This window comes from Sinocyclocheilus grahami, unplaced genomic scaffold (assembly GCF_001515645.1).
Source record: "Sinocyclocheilus grahami isolate Dianchi unplaced genomic scaffold, SAMN03320097.WGS_v1.1 scaffold21.1, whole genome shotgun sequence".
NCBI lineage: Eukaryota > Metazoa > Chordata > Actinopteri > Cypriniformes > Cyprinidae > Sinocyclocheilus > Sinocyclocheilus grahami.
The window spans coordinates 1,710,609-1,732,010 of NW_015505200.1; the positions used below are offsets into that span (position 1 = coordinate 1,710,609).

A 21,402-nucleotide genomic window follows, 5' to 3' on the forward strand; every position below is an offset into this window, starting at 1 on the left:
AAGATCTGTAAAGTTGCAAAGACTAAAGTCTCAAATCCAAAGAGATATTCTTTATAAAAGTTAAGAGTCAACCACGCCTACCTAAAACGGCTCGTTCTAACCCGCCCCCACATACCTACGTCACTATATGGGAAGATTTGCATAACGCCGCTCAAATGTTCACGCAAAGAAAGAAGGCGTAACTTTTATTCTCGCTGTAGTATTGTTGTTGCCGCCGCCGCCATGTCGTGAAGACACTGTGTTTCGTTGTGAAAGTGAAACTACTTTGTTTGGTCTTCCAAAAGAGGACGATATCTGCTTCGTCATGCCTAGAGCTGATCCGTGCTGGTCGCTGAGGAAATACAACAACTTTGCGCTATGGATCGCCTTTTATTTAAAGAGGTTTTATATTTTGGATATTTAAAGCGAGATTTTTGGGCAGTGTAGAGTAGCACTTGTTGTTTGTCATTTCTCCGATCACAAATGCAGACATGGTTTTATGTTTATGCGGCGCGATGCAACGCAACGCTTAAAAAGACAGTATAAGTCATTATAATCCATAATTATGTCCCCACTGGATGCAACGAATGCCTCGTTTATAATGGGTTTTTATATTTTTGAATCATCACTCCGGCCGGACAGGGCATCATCACAATATGGTAGGGGCGTGACATTTCCGTCACACGCTTGAGGTATTCGGCCAATCACAACACACTGGATAGCTGGCCAATCACAGCACACTGGATAGCTGGCCAATCACAGCACACTGGATAGCTGGCCAATCACAGCACACTTTGCTTTTCAGACCGATGAGCTTTGTAAAAATCAACAGGTGGGGCATAGAGGAGAAACAATTATGTAATTATTAACAATAATAATTTTAACCTTAAACCGCATAAACACATTCCATTACACCAAATACACCAAATAATGTTCTTTTTAGCAACACCATATGACCCCTTTAATTATGAACACACTGGTTTGTAGTGCAAACTGTTTTACCTTTACTGCACGTTGTTATTCCCCTTGTTATTTACCTATAGCGGCTAATGAACCGGAAGTCTCACCCATAGGCTTACTTCCACATTGTAGAAAAAGGTGGATAAAACAGTGAAATCGCTCTGGAAATCTGTCCTGTCTTGCCTGCACTCGAATCGTTGACGAGGGCCACAGACAGATTCTTCACTCCTATTGGTTGTCGCTCACGAAATTCGCTGTTCATTTGCATAAAGTTAAAGGGGTCATATGATGCGATTTCAAGTTTTCCTTTCTCTTTGGAGTGTTATAAGCTGATTGTGCATAGATAAGATCTTACACCAAATACACCAAATAATGATCTTTAAAAAAGCATCATATGACCCTTTTAAATATTTCTTAACTTTTGTCGCTTGACACGCCCACATTCTGTCGCCAATGGTCACTGTCGCCCGTGTCGCCGGAAGTCGCCAGCTCTCCATTGAAAATGAATAGGAGCATGTCGCTTTGTTGCTGTGTCGCTGGCAATGTGAACCGGGCTTAACAGAATATCATTATCTCTCTGCACATTGTTCTTAGGCGTTGGAGATAAAGTGGCAGAAAAAAATTCAGAGTTAGAAGAAGGCAGTAGATAAGAAGAAGAACCGTACATTCACACATCCTTTTGACTTTATCTGTTATTGTACAGGTCTTGCTGCTTCCTATGAATTCTGTGACTGACTATCTGCTGTTGTATCATCCAAATGAAATCTTAAGATTGAAACATTAGCAGTGTTCTCCTGAAATAGAATGGTGCCACCAGGTTAGAGTCAAGGACAGGGCAGTAAAGGTTATTCACTAGTGCAGTAACGTCTACAGCTGTAGAGCAAGTAGAACATCTCAGCATTTTCCAACAGGTTTGACATCTGAGACATTGCCATATCATCTTCTCATGTGTTGATGGGGATATATTCTGGCATGTGACAATAAAGCTGTAAAAAATTGTTCATAATACAGTTGATCATCATTGAGATGGTGTAGCTCCACATTAGTCAAGATTACAATGACTATTGATTCCGATCGCAGTTTTCAGGTGTTTCTCTTGAGAAAGGTTCATGAATAAATGTAATTTTATAACAAGTCTTCCTCTTTCTGCTTGACACTGTTGCTTATTATTGTTTAGACATCTGACACATGGTGCATTGTGACACTGTGAAGTTTGTATTTTCACACATATGTGGCTTTAAAAGACAGAAACTGTAAAGAGTAAATTCTGGGTTAGTGGTCCTATGAAACATGAATTTATCCAGTATAGCAAACTGGTCCTCGGATCTGGATCTTTTTCTGGGGGACAAGCCATGAAAGGCATTTAGTCAGCTGATACAGAGGTGCTGTTGTATATCTTTGTGAAGAGGAATCCCATGAGGAGTTTCATTTCATCCCTCAACATCAGAAAACAGATTATGTTTAAGATAAATGTAAATCTAGATTGTCTGTATTTTTGTAATCACTCACTCTACTAATCTGTCTTCTATAATGCTGACAAAATTGTGTTTCTGATGAATTTGTATCATTTTTGTCTTTCTCTATAGGCTTTGAACAGGGGTATTGCGACAGTCAAAGAGAATGCGGTGGAAATGCTGGCCAGTTATGGTCTGGCCTACTCCCTCATGAAGTTCTTCACAGGCCCTATGAGCGATTTCAAAAACGTAGGGCTGGTGTTTGTCAACAGCAAACGGGACAGAACCAAGGCAGTCCTCTGTATGGTCGCCGCAGGAACCGTGGCTATCATTTTCCACACTCTTATTGGTCAGTCTATCATTTCCTCGCTCCGCTTCTGGTCTTGCATGTCTAGTTTGCACTAAATGTACAGGGAACACCGCATTGCTTTGCACTTTTCTAAACAAACTTGTCGTGATGGTAGGCTTAGTGAGCAAAGATATGACTGGAGAAGGACCTCCTTTTAGCTCCAGTGGTCTGAATCACTCAGACCCCACTCATCACTGCAGATGTAACTGTTCTCTGGAAAAAACTCATTATACGAAGGAACATTATATTCCAAGCACAGTCCCATCCACTGTGTTGACGGAAGGGCTTTTTTGCCAGGTTACTACATGCCTGTTCTGTGTGCTCTTTGAATGAAGAGGCGTCTCTCAAACAAACTCTATTCAAGCTCACAGAGGTAGATCACCATTTATTTTCGGGTTTTCGTTCACCCTCTATCATTATATTGTCATTAAACAAATTGTGCAAAATACTGCACTCCTACTCGGCAGGAAATAAGTTCTGCCACCCTTATTTACCAAATTACAAATACTTAAGTTTGTGGGATGTGGTTAAAAATGGTCCACTCATCTTGAAACAGTCTATTTATACAATATAATCCAAAAATTAGTTTGAACAACTAATAAAGGATATTTACCTATAAACTATAAAGGATATTTACCTTGAATATGTCAGCTTCTCTACCCCAAATACATTTGCATTTAGTCAAATAGCCATTTACATACAAAGCAAGAAATCAGAGCCATTTTCAACCACTCAGCAGTGCCCATATGGCAGTTACTGCTATGAGTGCATGGAGAAAGAATGTTACCACGGTAACCCTGAGGAATATAGGATAGAAACCACCACCTTCTTGGAAGAAGGCAGGAATTTTTAACCACTAGGCCACCACCTGTCCACCACACGTAATGATGTGCTTTTAAATGAAGGACTTATGGTCTGTTAGCATAACATGGACACTCTCCATCATCTTGAGTGTGGTCTCAGACATATTATGGCTGTTCGCGCAGTCAGAGAGTTGGTAGAGCGGTGTTATCCATTTGTGGATCACGTCACTGCACACATTCCTGGAAAAAGGGAAAAGACACTGGAGAAATGTGAAACACGAGAACTTCTATTCTATGTTATGTTGTGGGAATGCTGAAGCCTATTTCAGCATTATTTCAGCATTATATTATATTATACATTACATTTCTCTGTCCTTGCATGTTATTTGTGCCAGTTTTGGCAGTAAAGCCATAATATTGAATATCATGTTATATAATTATTTATTATAATACATATTCATCTTGTTCTCACTTTTCCTTGTTTAGCCTACACAACTCTGGGCTATTACATCATTAACAAACTGCATCATGTGGATGAGTCTGTGGGGAGTAAGACCCGGAAGGCGTTTCTCTATCTGGCTGCTTTTCCTTTACTTGACGCCATGGTGAGTGTATCGTGACGTCTCAACCCTGGATATTTAACTGTAGTGTCATAATGTGTTCTTGCTCTGACCGCCAAATCTGGCTCGTCTGCCCGGCACAGATGGCATAGAGTATGTGTGTATAAGCATGCGTGATAAGGCCATGTATCAGAGCCGATTCAGATCTGGAAAACCATCAAGCTCCGTTGGATGAACAGCCGACGTGAACATCCTGTGCCTCTTAACGGCGGTTAAACTGCAGCAGTGTTTTGTTTAAAGTGTTAAGTCCCAAGAGAGCGTACCCAGTTAACAGGGGGTCCATGATCCCTAGGGGATGAAATGTGGCATTGCCGGGGGGTTGCCAATTATTGCTTGAACTCAGAAAGTTTTTTTTTACTGTGAACAAATGGAAATTTACATGAAAGAAAAATACAATATTAACAAAACTACAATTAAGAAACTAAAGTTCTACAACTTTTTTTGCAGTCAATACAAAAGTCATAGATTCCTATTTCATAGAAATGCTAAGAATCCTAAAAAATGAATCACGGTTCCCCAAAAAGATTAAGGAGCTTGTTTAGAACTAGCAACATATGTGCAACATAATAGAATGATTTCTGAAGGATCGTGTGACACTGAAGACTGGAGTAATGGCTGCTGAAGATTCAGCTTTTCAATCACAGGAATAAATTACATTTTAAACATATTTTTCACAATATAGCTGTTTTTTCTTAAGTTTTTATTAAATGAATGCATTAAAAAAATCCAAACCAATACTTTTGAACTGTAATGTATACTGTAATATAAAACTCATGAATGATGCTTTAATGGCTTTGCAAGGTTACAATCAGTATAGTATATAATAACAAAAATGGTACTATAGGACTAAAATACACCCACAATGTAATGTAATATGTAACGGGGGTCCCTGCTCCATCTCTTTCTTTCCATTAAGGAGTGCTTGGCCTGGATTAGCATATTGTATTGTGCAAGTCAGTGACAGTTAGCTCATGTCTGTGGTTTCAGGCCTGGACTCATGCTGGAATCCTTCTGAAGCACAAGCACAGTTTCCTGGTGGGATGTGCGTCTATTTCTGATGTTGTTGCACAGGTATGTGTCAGATTCATCAAATCAGCATTTCATTGTTTGATTTATGTCTTCTTACACTCTTTTCTGTATTGGTATGTTTATGAGAATGGGAATATGGTTGTGTATGAAGGATAATTGAAGCGAAGATAATGGCTTATGTGTCTGTACATGTCATAGTCATGGTGTAATTAGTTTTTATTAATTATGTATTTGGATTTGAATTAATAATAGAGTCTGTATGTGCCACTAGAATGGCTATATTTATCATTGTAATCAGGTTACACAGTTGCTTCTCTCTCTCTCTCACTCTCTCTCTAGATTGTGTTTGTCACTATTTTGCTTCACAGTCACCTGGAGTGTGTAGAGCCCTTGTTGATCCCAATCCTTTCTCTGTATATGGGCGCCTTGGTACGCTTCACTGTCGTTGGTTTGGGCTACTACAGGAACGTTCATGATAACATCCCAGACTCCAGTGGACCTGAGGTTGGGGTATGTTCAGTGACTCTCTTTACAGCAATTCAACCTATGTGACCTTCTCAGTTCAGTATCACAGCTACATTGGTCAGATTATTGGTTTTCTATACACATTTTTTCTTGCTCTGCCCCATCAAACCTGTGAGAATCCTAAAACCGTGCTATAAACTGAGCCGCATTCTGTGTAATAGGGTGACGCCACTATTAAAAAGATGCTAAGCTTTTGGTGGCCGTTGGCTCTCATCCTGGCTACGCAGAGGATTAGCAGACCCATCGTCAACCTGTTTGTGTCACGGGATCTGAAAGGAAGCACAGTTGCCACAGAGGTTAGTGTGTCCCATGGCAAGAACACGCATGCCTTTACAGTATTTAGATATCAAATTATAGTCACTATAATTATTTTCAATAATTTAGAAACAGCATATGTGTGAATATTGAGCTAATACTTAAATTTAGCAATTCATTCACAGCGAAATTCAGCTTCTTTTGCTATGAAAATATACTGAGCTGGATGGGGAAACATTTTATTTAGTTTGGACTATAGAAATGGAAAATGCATATATAGTGTCAATATTTAATTATGCATCCAGTAAATAAAACCAGTTGTTATGGTAAACTAAAACTATTAAAAATTGTTTTAAGTAATTTAAATAATCCTGAAATAAAGTAAAATATAAATATTAAATTAAATTTGAGATGATATTAGACTTAAACATAAAAAATTTAGAAATGTTGCCTTGGCAACCATCCAAAATAAAATAAATGTAAGATAAGGTACTAAAATTACTAAAAATAACACTGAAATAAAATAATTAAAGCTAATTAGAAATATTTAAAAAATACAAAAAATAATACAAATGGAAAAGCACATAATAAAATAATAAAAAAACGATATTAATGAAAACTAAAATAAAAGCTAATTCAAAGTAATGATAAATACTATAATAGTACATAATTAATTCTAAAATAACACTGAATAAAACTCATTTCATCATAGTTGTTAATGTGGCATAATTGCATCTCATCTGCATCCAGTGCTTTATGGGCCAACTTTACCACTGAAGGCCAATTGTAGTACTTTTCCCTCTCAGACCTACTTTAATATACTCTTTAAACGAGGTTTAAACAATATCTATAATGATGAAACAAGCTTTATTGTCAGATTAGTTGCTTGGTGCCTAGATGTCAGAAGTATTTTACGTCACTCAACTCCTCTACAATAGAAACATTCATTATAAACAGATGAAATTGTGGGTGTTTAATGTTACCATCATCTCACCATTGTTTTCCAGGCTGTCGCAGTTCTCACAGCAACATATCCAGTGGGTCATATGCCATATGGATGGCTCACTGAACTCAGAGCTGTTTACCCTGCATTTGACAAGGTAAATGTTGTTGTTTTACCTTAAACTAACATGTTTTTAATCCTTAATCATACAGTTCTCTGAATGTTTAAAACTAATCATCCTCCACATGTATACTTAAGTTAAAATGACAGCTTTCCATCTTCTCCCAGTATCCTGCCTGAAAGACCAGGAAAAGGAGTTTATTTGCTTTTTATTTATACCACATTGTCTAACTTTGTCTCATCCCCTTAAGGGATGACAAAATTAGTTTATATCTTCCACCTTTTCTGTGTGCTAATGCTGCAGTATATCTATTATCATGACAAAGCAATTATTTTTTGGGTAAACAGAGTGGGTTCATGGAGACAGAGCTGCAGCTAGAGTCCCAGAGACTGTAATTAAAAAAGGCACACAGTAGTGTGGTGTTATTTATGGATGTTTGCCCTGAGAAAAAGAATCAGCAGGATCCACGATTAGGAAGTCCTCGGGAAGTGAGGGAACATTCTCTGGCCACAGGTGTCTGGCTAACTGTAGCTAATACTATTATGGATAAAAATGATCTACACTGCCGTTCAAAAGTTTGGGGTCTGTAATATTTTTTGAAAGAATTTTCTTATGCTAACCAAGGCTGCATTTTGTGCAAGATTGTGAAATATTACTGCAATTTAAAATTACTGTTTTCTATTTTAATATATTTTCAAATGTAATTTATTGCTGATGGCAAAGCTGAATTTTCATTCATTGCAGTCATTACTCCAGTCTTCAGTGTTACATGGTCCTTCAGAAATCATTCTAATATGCTGATTTGGTCATCAAGAAATTCTTATTATAATCAATTTTGAAACCGTTCGGCTGCTTAATATTTTTGTGGAAACTGTGAAACATTTTTTAGAATTCTTTGATGAACAGTGTTGATTAAAAATATAAATGTTTGTAACATAATATAAATGTATTTACTGTCACTGTTGATCAATTTAATGCACCCTTGCTAAATAAAAATATCAATTTCTTTAAAAAAAAGAAACAGTTTTCTGACAAAGAAATGGACTGCTTTCTTGACATCTGCTGTTTGTCTTTGTTCTTATTTTCCAGAATAACCCAAGCAACAAGACAAAGGCCCACATCAAGCGCTTCACTTTTGTTTGTTTGGCTCTTTCTATAACAGTAAGTTCATCCACATTCTCTTCTCTCTCCGTCTGGCTTTAATAACACTTGTTTCATATTTTGGTAACAGCGGTTACTGAAGTTCACCCAGTTTAAAGGTGCTGTGAGAGTCATATTCTTTGTTTAACTAATCAGAAGGAGGATATTTCTAACTGTCAGTTATAGCAGCCCATATATGGAAAGCAGGAAGATAAAAGTGTGGTAGATAGAGCTTGCTGTACTACATTTGATTTGAAACTTAATTTGTGACCATTAACAAAGTATGTTCTATACAGTGTGAATATGGGTAGTATGAGTTCTGTTGCTTCGTTGCCATTTACAACTTCTCTCCCACACTAGCCTAATCTGTACTCATTATATTTCCTTATAATTCAATTTAAAATTTTTCCATTTGTCCCCTGAATATAAAAAATGCAGTAAACAAAAATCCATAGGCTCTTATTCAGCTATACTAAACACGTAGTTGTAAAGCCACAAAGGAGTCCATTAGGACAGTGTGTCTTGATATTGTGAGTGCTTTTAGAGTCAGTCTAAATGATTAATTGATGCTCTCTGCCTCTGTAACAGGGTCAGATCTTCCCTTCCTGACCTAGATTAAAGCCTTCATAGTATTACACTACAGCTATGATTTTTATGCCATAATTTCACATCTCTGTCAGTGATATGGAGGGAGAATCATGATTGTATGAGTCTGTGTCACTCATACAACAAGGCTTCTGTTTAATCTAGTATGTAATCGCTATATAGTTTTGCCCAGATGTTCTCCTCTATGGATGAATACTGTGGTTTCTTCGTTTTTTAAAGGGGTCATCGGATGCAAAATTCACTTTTGTTGTTGTTTGAACATAAATGTGTGTTGGAAGTGTGTGTAAACATCCATCCTATAATGATAAAAATCCACCCAGTGGTTTAAAAAAAATCCCCTTTCTCAAATCAGGCTGTTCTGAGATTCCTGTCAGAATGACGTAGTTCTGCACAGGCCCCTCCCACGATAGTTGATTGACAAGGCCGTCTTATCTTAGACCTGCCCTGAGTGAGCTGTCATCAGTCCGCCATTGTGTCGACTCCGGTGCAGGGGAAGACAAGAATGTCTCAGATTAAGCGATTGAGGTGTTTTGTTGTTGGATGTAATAATGAACATAGCATAGCTCGACATCTGAGCCTCTTAAGACGCTGAGGATTAACGTTACTTTCGTTTTGAAGGGAGTGCACCGATCCCCGATCTGCCTAAATGCGTCTATATTCACGCAAATCATTCGTGATCAAGCTACACAAGAAGTGAGTTTATGGTTTTTTATGAATCTTTGCAAATCACCTTTCCTAATATGTGCTAGTTAGCAAGTTTCGTGGTTAAAGTAAACAGTACTGCTCGTCACCCACAGAAGAGCGGGGCGGAGTGAGCAGAGCTCATTAGCATTTAAAGCAACATGGACTAGAATTGCTTGCTAAAAACAGAGCTCATTTTGACAGGGTAAAAAATTTGTTTTTTACACTACCATTGAGAAATTTTAACCAAAGTATGTTATAGACTTTTCATTAAGACCCTAAAGAATCATATCAACTTATATCAAAAGGGCATCCGATGACCCCTTTAAATTAATCACTCAAAGGCATCAAGATTCTGCGTTAACTTTTTCTTTTCTTTTCATAAAAGTAAATAAGTATCATTGATGGTTGGTTTGTGTTATTGATTGATTGAGTTCTCCTTGTGCCAACTTGTCTGGTCATGTGTATCTGTGCACACACTTCCCATTCCAGAGCTGTTAGCCACATTTCAAAGGCTTTTCTCCACCCAGACACTGTAGATATAAACAGTTATGAGTGTAAATGATAGTGTTTTGATAGCTCTGTGAAGAGGGTAAATATAATATACTTGCTTACATGTGTGCTGGATCTAAAATCAACATGCATACTATGATATTACATTCCCCTAGATAACCAGAGTGCCATTTCACAGAAATAACCCTATTTTTTGTTTACCCTGTTTCTAGTTAACTGCATTATATTTTACTTTGATGGATTGTGAGTGATTTAAAAAAAAAAAATGTTTACATTTTCCTAATTTGAGATCTCGTTAATGTCATGTCTGGATAGCTCCATTCAGGTAGTGTGTCTTTCTCTGTGCAGCTCTGTTTTGTGGTGTTCTGGGCACCACACATTTCTGAGAGGATCCTGGTGGACATCATTGGAGTAGATCATGCCTTTGCTGAGCTGTGTGTCACCCCTTTACGAATTTTCTCCTTCTTTCCCATTCCAGGTATTGCACTTTAAGTCAATTTCCATAAAAACAAGCATTCTACATTATTTTGAGGGGACATCTGTATACTTATTTTAAGATCCAGTAGAAAGTGCATAGAAAATACAGTTTTAACCAATAAGATTACAACACTCTTAATGGAATCAGAAAGCATAATCAAAATAGCAAAAATATTTAATAAAGATGTAAGACACAGGACATCCATTATTGTTTAAAAAGTTTGGGGTTGGCTTTTATTTATTTATTTTTTACCAAGGCTGCATTTATTTGATCAAAAATACAGTAAATAACAGTAATATTGTAAAATTATTTCAATTTAAAATAAATGTTTTCTATTTTAATATTTTAAAATTTAATTTATTCCTGTGATGGCAAAGCTGAATTTTTAGAATCCATTACTCCAGTCTTCACTGTCGCATGATCTTTTAGAAATCGTTATATTATGATGATTTGCTGCTCAAGAGTCATTTCTTCTTCTTCTTCTTAATTTCTTAATCATTTTCTTATTATTATTCATTTCTTACATTTCATTTCTTATAAGTTGTGCTGTTTAATATTTTTATGGAAACTGTGATTTTTCTTTTAGTTTTCAATGAAAAAAAATAACAGCATTTTATAAATAGAAATTTTTGTAACGTTTGAAATGTCTACTGGTACTTTTGATCTAATTAATGTGTCCTTGCGTGTCCTTGCAGAATAAAAGTATTAATTTCTTTAAAATAATTTTTAAAAATCCTACTGACCCCAAACTTTTGAATAGTAGTGTATATTGAACTTTGTGAATGTCCCATGTTCAAATTCTGAGGAAATCTGCTGACCTTTCTGCAAAGTTCTGTAGCTGCACATTCTCTGGGGGCTTTTCATGACAAACAAAAATGCATGATTCAGGGTCTGATGTACAGTGCATCATCAAATGGACAGATGAGAGGACCGGTTGCTCTTTGAAAATGCCTTTTGAAAAGGCAAAGGTCAAGAGTGGTCATGCTTCAGTTACGATGCCTCCAGGACTACAGAAACTGAGAGAGAAAAAACCACAATGAGAGCACAAAGTACCATCGAATTTAAATGTACTGATAGCAATAACTGGCATGTAAAATATGTTATCCCATGATTGCTTGAGACCAACTTTGCATAAACTTTTTTTTTATGATCAGTGACGATTCGTGCTCACCTGACTGGTTGGCTCATGACCCTGAAGAAGACCTTTGTCCTGGCACCCAGCTCTGTCCTCCGCATCATTGTCCTCATTACCAGTCTTATAGTGCTGCCTTACATGGGGTATGTTTATTGTGTTTGACTGTACTCAAATGTTGAAGCATAGAGGTCACTAGTCGTTGTACTTCAGTGCATCAAATCATAGAATAAAATCTGTTACACTGTATTTGAAAGCTTTCTGCACTTCAATTTGTGCAGGGTACACGGAGCCACACTTGGTGTTGGATCCCTGCTGGCTGGTTTCCTTGGGGAGTCTACTATGGTTGCGATCGCAGCATGCTATGTCTACCGAAAACAGGTACAATAACACCGAAGCCTGTAGGTTGTTTCTAATGATAAAACTGCTTTTTATTTGATTAGTAAATACAGTTAAAGTGTACTTTTTAACAATACATCAGTGCACTGCTGTGGCAACTCCACAGACATGAATCTACAAACATGTTCATTTCAATAGTGTATAGTATATTTTAAGCACACACACATACAGGAGACTGAGGGTAGTTATTTCAATAGCCATAAAGTCTTGAGTCAAAAGTCCAGTTACATAAATGTGTTTTCTCTAGCAGTGGTTTTGTATGCTGGTTTCAAAGTTCAGTAATTCAGTCTTCCAAGCTAACTTTTTTGCTACAGCTGTTGAGTGAACGAGTAATCATAATAAAGCACACTGTCAACTATTTCATGAAGGTAGATTTTATTTACCAAAATGTTGAACTGTGTCCTCAGAACAAGGATTTTTTCCCCCCATATATGTCAGTTTGAGATTTGTCTTATTTATATGGAGGCAGATTGTCACATATTTTTAATTGCTGTAATTTTACGCAATTCATTAAATAGAATAGCTGTCTGTTAAATCAATGGTTTCATGTGTGTATACACTACTGTTCAAAAGTTTGGGGTAAGTATGATTTTTTTTGGAAAGAAATTAATACTTTTATTCAGCAAAGATTCATTAATTTGATCATACACGACAGTCACGACATTGATGATGTTACAAAAGATTTCTATTTCATAAAATGCTGTTCTTTTGAAGATTCTATTCATCAAAGAATTCAGAAAAAATTATTAAGCAGCACAACTGTTTTCAACACTGATAATAATAAATGTTTATTGAGCACCAAATCAGCGTGTGGACACTTAAAGGGGTCCTTTTATGCTTTTTCACTTTTTCAACTTTAGTTAGTCTGTGATGTTGCTGTTTGAGCATAAAGATCTGCAAAGTTACAAAGCTCAAAGTCCACTTCAAAAGGAGATATTTTATTTAACAGAAATTACTTTTCAAAAACTACAACTAACGACTCGTTTGGACTACACCGCATATTTTCCGGGATTTGTGATATCACAAATATCGACGAATGGGACGAGACCTGGTTGAGCTGCACTAGAGAAGGCAACGAGTGTTATCACTATGTTGGAGACACGCTAGCTTTCCCAAGGCAGACGAACTTAGAGTGGTAACAATCATCCGGGGTCAAATCGCACTCAAGTTGATTTGATTTTTTGACGCAATATTTACACTGAAGCTCGCAGGCGGCTATGGTAAGGGACATGACATTTCCCAACCAGGCACCGAGTGCTGCCAATCACAACACACACTGGCCCAGCTAACCAATCACAGCACATTTCGTATTTCAGAAGGCGGGCCTTCATTTGATACAGGAACTATTCGAGCCGCTCATGCCAGTCTGGGGAGAGAGGTGTTGTAATAATGTAAAATATGTGAAAAATAATGTGTTTTTCGAACAACCTAATATGAGAGCCTGTTCTAGTACACCTCCAAAACAAAATCAAGACTTTGTAAAAGAGCATAATAGGACCCCTTTAATAATTTGCTATCACATGAATAAATTGCATTTTAAAATTTATTAAAAAGAAACCAGTATTTTTACAATCTTACTGTATTTTTGATAAAATAAATGCAGTCCTGGTGAGCATAAGAAATTATTTTTAAAAACAAAAAAACAACAGTGTGTATGTTACACTATACATTTATTAGCTATTTTATGAAATTTATCTGAAATACCATTAAATTATATGATTTCACAACTCAACAAATTTTAATTTTACAAACTCCACCACACATATTTCATTGAAAAACCTTTGTAAATAATTCTTACTTAACATCACAGAATGATTTAAACATAATTTAGTTTGGTCTGTGTTTCATAAATGAATCCCAATGCTTTGGGGAAAAATGATTAGCATTTTTATTTTTGCTCACACAGAAGAAAAAGAAAGACTCCGATGAAGACATGACCATTGACGGGGAGGACTCTGCCCCCATGAACGAGGTCAGGGCCAGGGGCCGCATGGACGACATCGTGGAGTTTAGAGAAGAGGATGAGGAAGAGCTGGAGGAAGACTGAGCAGTGGATTCTAGACTGAGCAGGATGCGTTGTGGGAATCAGGGCCTTCTTGCTTTCTCGGGCAGTGTTCTTATTGCTTACTGTCCCCTGCTGCCGCCCTTTCCCTCCTGCCGAAGCGAGAGCCTATCTCACCTTTTCAGTGTGCACACAGTTCAAATAACCACAGAGGGAGATTTAGATATCAGTTGTCAAGACTACAGCCGTCTGCTGCAGCATATCTATGTTACAGTACACACGCAGACATGCAAATGCGTACATGCGTCCTCCAGCTGCCGGCAGGAGATTTTATTTTCTGATGCAGGACAGTGAAGATATCGATTTGTACCAAAGCAATGTTGTGCATTAACTGCTATTTTTTTTTTCTGTATGCTGATCTTTAATGTGCTGCCGTCCTACACGTTATGAATCTTCAAAGGAAAGACTTGACTAAATGCAGTTACATCATCCACTTGGAATAAATTTTCTGTTTCTTCTTCTTCTTCTTTACTTCTAATATTTAACAGAAAGGACAGACTTGATAAGATTTTTGAGGTCCAGAGGCGGTGGCCTGTGTTACTGCACAGTTTCAACATGTTTTTTTGTTGTTGTTGCTTTTATCATTACAAGAAATGTCAACAGAGGATATAAATATATATATTACAGATTTTTATTGGAATTGAGAATGAATTTGATGGACATCTTAGAAAACAGCAGTTTCAGAGTGACAAATGGTTGAAGTTTATGGGTCATCTAGAGGACCTATTTTTTTAAATATACATACCGTATGTTGTAGGTGTATAAAATATTATACATTTTGTATGGGTGATGTGAACTGTATATTGTAGAGAAAAGAAAGAATTGGACTGTGTGTTTTCATAATTACGTCTATTGAAGTTTTTTTATCTTAATTTATTTTGGGCATCTATTTTGTATCTCAGGATGTTCGTGATGGAAAATATTAAAGTACTATAAAGTCTGATTAATGATCCCTCCCCAATTAGCTGTTTTTCAAGTTTCTCCATGGGACGACGATACACAGCTACTAAGGATGTTTTAAGCCAGTGTTTATTTAGATTATAGTGAAGTCTGGCTGAGCTTGTTCTGTATTTGAGATTTCCTGGACAATGCAAAGTCATGATAGAAACATTTATTACAGTTACAAAATAACTCAAAATCCTCTCATTAAACTGTGAAAATGTGGTTTAAAGTGGTCTGTGGTGAGGTTCATATGTACTGTCTTCTATTAAAATGGAGGAAAGAGTGTGTTTGTCACCTTTAATGCAGTTGGTGAGAAGTCTGCTACACAGAAAACAGAAAATTATACTCTAGATGTCACATATATGGAGTCTGGATAACAGGGAACTAAACTAGATCAAATGCACTTCATTTGCAATGGGATTGGCGTAAAAATGTGAGAAAATGCATTGATTTCATCATGACGCCCCCTACCGTGCAACTTTGACACTGCCACGACCATCTGAACACAGACTTCGTTAAGTAAAATATTAGTATTTATTGGCTTAACATGTGTAAAATTACGTATGTTGTCTAAGAAGAGTAAGTATGGCTTAAAGAGTCGTATTGTCTTGTTATATGTATGCACGGGCGGTTTCTCCATTAGGGCGATTGGGCGACGCACCACCAAAGCGCGAAAGGGACGGGGTTTTTTTCTTTCACATTCAACCACAGTGTTCCGCTAGCTTTCACTGTTTGTTCGGCCTCTAAATAGTCCAATCAGCGTCGAGTCGCGTTTTGTGTAGTACCGCCCCTTTTTGGGTGATTTCTGTTAAGACTGTTAAGCTGTTAAGCTCTCAAATAGACTTCCATACAAAGATCATTTTTTCGAACTGCAGGCACTGCGATGCAATCTCTGAGTTCCGGGAGGGCTAGCACTAACGAGCTTTCGTCATCATGCATAACCTTAACTTGACTTGTGCAAGGATTGGTGGGAACAGTGACATCCAATAATATTTAAAAACGATTTTGAATTTTAACAAATTAAAAACTAACCACAAGAAAAAAATTTAACTACTTTAATATCTTTATCAAATGTGAAAAAAAAAAAAAAAAACTGAGAGACGGGGACAGCTACGCCAACTCAAATTCAGTTGTCAGTTGAACTTAATCGACATCTTGGCGAACGTTACCTCAGCGCAGATGAATTCTATCGTGTCATTGAAAGAAATACCATTCAGTCGTTGTAGCAATAAGGATAAATTGGCAATTAAAGAATTAGGACCACCAAGACCAAATGTAAACATCAAACATGTATCAACAAAGGGCGGGAAGTTGTATAAACGGGGATTTTCGAGGACGTGGTATGAGCGGGAAAAATGGCTAGCGGGCTGCGAAGTAGCTATTAGCTAACGCTTTAATTCTGCTACCCCTGCATTTTGTTCCATCCCGAGAGCGTGACGGACATCGCATGGACAACTACAGGTGTAGTGCAATGTAATATAAGTGAGTAATGTGATATAAGTGAGCAGTGTAAGTTAATGTAAGGGAGTAATGTGATACAAGTGAGTAATGTGATATAAGTGAGTAATGTGATATAAGTGAGCAGTGTAATGTAAGGGAGCAGTGTAAGTTAATGTAAGGGAGCAGTGTAATATAAGTGAGTAATGTGATATAAGTAAGTAATGTAATATAAGTGAGTAATGTGATATAAGTGAGCAGTGTAATGTAAGGGAGCAGTGTAAGTTAATGTAAGGGAGCAATGTAATATAAGTGAGTAATGTAATGTAAGTGAGCAGTGTAATACAAATGAGCTGTGTAATATAAGTGACTGAGTAATGTTGTAAATGAGCAGTGTAATATAAGTGAGTTGTGTAAATAGTGATTTATGTGACTTCAATTATTATTAAACTGAAATTGAAGTAAAATTTCAGACTTCAGTCTTCATTTGCTGCTGAATTGTGTTAACACGCATATATAAACATAAGGAGAGCAAGAGATTGATTGTTAGAGTCAGTTTATTTTTAATTAATACTATAGTAGTTCAGTTTCCTTTTAAATCTTTAACTAGCCGTTAATTTATCAATTGAATAGGTGACCTGTCTTCATTAATCATGCAAACATTTGCCCCCCACTGAGAGAATTGGCAGGAGCTGCCACTGTATGCAAGTGTTCGTTTCGCGGCACTCTGAAGCCTCAAAATACAGGTGGTTCCACAGTATTTTCCATATAAATATTAAAACAAATATTCTCCCATGCGGTAATGAGCTGAACTTATATGGAGAACGATAAAAATACAGTTTGGTATGTATTATTTGAGCCCAGTGCTGCATTAGAGGCCGTTCAAACAGAGTGTGAGACGGAGACGAATCGGAAGCGTTACGATTGTAAGGCACATTTTAATGCTTCCCTTTGTTTTTATTAAAGCACACAGGCTCGGAGCATCAAGGACATGACTGTTGGAATTACAGTTGTGGGTGACCAAACTGAGCACCATCAATCTGCAGTGATGTGGTCCAGGTAATAGAAGAAGTCTTGGTGATCTGGGGTTGTAACACGTTGTGGGGTTGTGTACTGTGTTAGACTATCTAGGACTTGTCACAGAAAGAAACTTTAATTAATACTATAGTAGTTCAGTTTCCTTTTAAATCTTTAACTAGCCGTTAATTTATCAATTGAATAGGTGACCTGTCTTCATTAATCATGCAAACATTTGCCCCCCACTGAGAGAATTGGCAGGAGCTGCCACTGTATGCAAGTGTTCGTTTCGCGGCACTCTGAAGCCTCAAAATACAGGTGGTTCCACAGTATTTTCCATATAAATATTAAAACAAATATTCTCCCATGCGGTAATGAGCTGAACTTATATGGAGAACGATAAAAATACAGTTTGGTATGTATTATTTGAGCCCAGTGCTGCATTAGAGGCCGTTCAAACAGAGTGTGAGACGGAGACGAATCGGAAGCGTTACGATTGTAAGGCACATTTTAATGCTTCCCTTTGTTTTTATTAAAGCACACAGGCTCGGAGCATCAAGGACATGACTGTTGGAATTACAGTTGTGGGTGACCAAACTGAGCACCATCAATCTGCAGTGATGTGGTCCAGGTAATAGAAGAAGTCTTGGTGATCTGGGGTTGTAACACGTTGTGGGGTTGTGTACTGTGTTAGACTATCTAGGACTTGTCACAGAAAGAAACTCATTCAGGTTTAGAACAACTTGAGGTTTAGTAAATTACAGTTTTCTTTCTTTTTTTCTCTTTTTTTTGGGTGAACCCTTTAAGAATATTTAGATATTTGCATTGGAAAACAGCTTCAAAATTTAGAGAACATAATTTGACGTATTATTTTCCCTTCAGTTTATTCCTTGAATTTTCTATAATTGGTATTTAAAAGGTCTTTATAAAGTCTTGAATTTATCTTCATAAAACCAGCAGAAACCCTGTGTATGGACATCGCAATTTTTGATTATTTTGCTGAATGCTGTTGTGAATCCTGAAAATGTTCAGGCTCATAGCAGTGCTGGCATATTGGCCATTAGCAACTTTGCTTAAAGAGTTAGTTCACCCAAAAATGAAAATTAGCCCATGTTTTACTCCCCTCAAGGTATCCTAGGTGTATATGACTTTCTTCTTTCAGACGAATCCAATCGGAGTTAAATTAAAAATTTTCCTAGCTCTTCCAAGCTTTATAATGGAAGTAGGCAAGTGTTTTTTTTTTAAACAGTCCAAAAGTAGTCAAATAAAGTGCATCCATCCATACATAAAACATGCCTCACACAGCTCCGGGGGGTGAATAAAGGCCTCCTGTAGCAAATTGATGCATTTCTGTAAGAAAAATATCCATATTTTATAACGTTATAAACACTTTTTTTCTCACTTCCGCTGACTGTCATACTTGCAAGTCATTCCGGCAGATGACGGAGGACGTATGCGTAGCGCACGTGCCTGTGAGATATGCTAGTCTCGCGAGTTTGTTTCCAGGAGCAAAGGAAGCAAAGTCTCCTTACTTTAGCAAAGGAAAACCAGTCTCCTCTTGGCTTATATCGAAATCCTCCAACATTTTTCTTTACAAATCCTAATTTTGTGCTTCTAATTCGTGACCAGCGTTTTGTTTTGCTGTCTCTCCTCCGCGCTTCCGTGTTCATCACTAATCACTGGTGCATGCATGACGCCTATGTCCTACATCATCCACCCGGAACAGCTCTCACGAAAGTGAGAGAAAAATGTTTATAACATTTTAAATATGGATATTTGTCTTACAAAATGCATGGATTCGCTACAGGAAGCCTTTATTCACCCCTGGAGCCGTGTGAGGCACTTTTTATTATGGATGGATGCGCTTTATTTGACTACTTTTGGACTGTTGAAAAAGAAAAACACCTGCCTACTGCCATTATAAAGCTTGGAAGAGCTAGGAAAATTTTTTATATAATCCGATTTGATTCGTCTGAAAGAAGAAAGTCATACACACCTACGATGCCATGAGGGTGAGTAAAAAAATGCATTTTTGGGTTAACTAACCCTTTTAAGAGTCATGCTTTACTCTGGAACATGCAGTGCAACAGACTATTATTTTAAAGGAATATCTCTTTACACCAAGATATTTTCATTCCATTATTAAAATGGTGGGACAGATTAGACTGAATTGCAAGCAGGCAAAATTGGATTAAGGAAAAAACTCATACGTTGCACTGGTTTGTCAAATTTGATGACATTCAGAAATCATGTAGAATACCGGTAATGAAATAACATGCAAAATGTTTCCCCTTTTTTAGCCTAGTTGGTTCCAGAGGTGTATTTTCCACTTATTTTCCCATTGGGATTTTAAAGTCTTTGTGTTCAGCAGAACAAAGAAATTTGTACAGGCTTTTAACAGTTCAATACAGGGAGTTATTTTTAATGTTTGTAACCAAAACAGTTTAGGAGCACCATTGACTTTTGACTTTCATGTTTGGTTACAAACATTTTTCAAAATATCTTCCTTTGTGTTCAGCATAACAGAAATGTATACAACTTGAGGGTGAATGACAATTTTCATTTATTGGTAGCTGTCCTTTTAACAAAACACACAACTTTAATAGTGTATGTACATATGTGTGTTCAGTTGTTATAAAGTTAATAAGTAATGTAATATTTTGTGTTTTCCCAGCCATCCAGTGAAATTGAGGATGTTGTGAAAGGAATTGACGAGGGCATTCTGATTGTAACTGAGGAGCAGCAATGTCATGTGCTTCCCAAGGAATAACCAACATTGCTCTCATTTGGACATCCTGTGATCACTGACATCTCCGATGTCCCCAAGGCATTTGGACTCCTGATGGGTCTGTTTGTGGTGAACATCCACTACCCCAAGCACATGAAATACACCTTTGAGGCTCTGCAAAAACTTGCGAAGAACAGCTACTCCCACCAATGTTCATGATGTGTTCATGGGCTCCACAGCAAGCTCTTTCACAAAAAGTAGGTTTTTTGTTAAAGGAGTTCTTTAGGTTCTTTTGAGCCTTTTACTACTTTTTAGAATTCACATTTAAAGTTTGTCATGTTATGACTTAGAATATGCATGTTCTCATGAAAACAAATGTTGTTTCACGTCTCATTTTCTTATACAGTAATGTACACATTTTCTTTCAAATTGACAAGTGCTTTTGCTTTCCTCTTTCTGTTTGTTTCTTGTTTTATGACCACTAAATTGCATTATGATGGGGGAGAGTTTGGAAACTTTCAAGATCCTTCTGATGTTTACACGTCTGGTCATGTTGCTCTATGAAATTCAGAATCAGACCTTTGTGCTTCCATGTGCATTCCGTTCATATTTTATTATACAGAAGTAGAGTACACTCATTTTTTAACTAAATGTGATTGCTTTTGCCTTATATATATATACATATATAATTTATTGTTTTCTCATTTTAACCAATAACTATTGTGTAATTTTATTGAAGTATTATGTGAAAATGGCAGTAATCAATATATGGATTAATGTGCTGAATTATGTTAACCCTGGATGTCATAGAACGAATAATAGTCTTTTCATTAGACAGTGAATCTTTCATTAGACAGTACACCAGTGAGCTTGAAATAATGTAACATTATTATGAACACGTATAATGGTCGTTTCTTCCATTAGACAATGGACCTTTCAGTAGACAGCAGACGTAAACATGAAATAATCTAATATTATCAGGAACAGGTGGATGGATGTGACGCACACATCTCGTATGACCACATTACCAACCAATGGAAGGTGGCAAAACAAAAGCAAGTAGATAAATTTGACACACATCTAGTATGACCACACTACCAACCAATTAGAAAACAAGGCCAAAAGAGTTGGAAACAATTGTAGCAAATCAGGTATCTATAACCAATAAAAAGTAACCGGAACAAAGAAAAAACTGAAAATGACCAAATTTGGAGAGAACAAGGGGTATA

The 21,402-nt window shown here is 37.0% G+C and overlaps 1 protein-coding gene across 2 annotated transcripts in view; it reads left to right on the forward strand.

The window, feature by feature from the left end:
• The window catches only part of ankhb (ANKH inorganic pyrophosphate transport regulator b), a 26,108-nt gene extending 10,647 nt beyond the window's left edge, over nt 1-15,461 (forward strand). For both annotated transcript variants that reach the window (XM_016240093.1, XM_016240099.1), the window contains 11 exons: nt 2,526-2,742; nt 4,032-4,150; nt 5,153-5,236; nt 5,534-5,704; nt 5,881-6,015; nt 6,982-7,074; nt 8,128-8,199; nt 10,327-10,456; nt 11,611-11,734; nt 11,870-11,969; nt 13,894-15,461. In XM_016240093.1, coding sequence (XP_016095579.1) covers nt 2,526-2,742; nt 4,032-4,150; nt 5,153-5,236; nt 5,534-5,704; nt 5,881-6,015; nt 6,982-7,074; nt 8,128-8,199; nt 10,327-10,456; nt 11,611-11,734; nt 11,870-11,969; nt 13,894-14,034 — 1,386 coding nt within the window. In that variant the 3' untranslated portion in view covers nt 14,035-15,461. The remainder of the gene's footprint in view (nt 1-2,525; nt 2,743-4,031; nt 4,151-5,152; nt 5,237-5,533; nt 5,705-5,880; nt 6,016-6,981; nt 7,075-8,127; nt 8,200-10,326; nt 10,457-11,610; nt 11,735-11,869; nt 11,970-13,893) is intronic.
• Nucleotides 15,462-21,402: the final 5,941 nt, after the last annotated feature.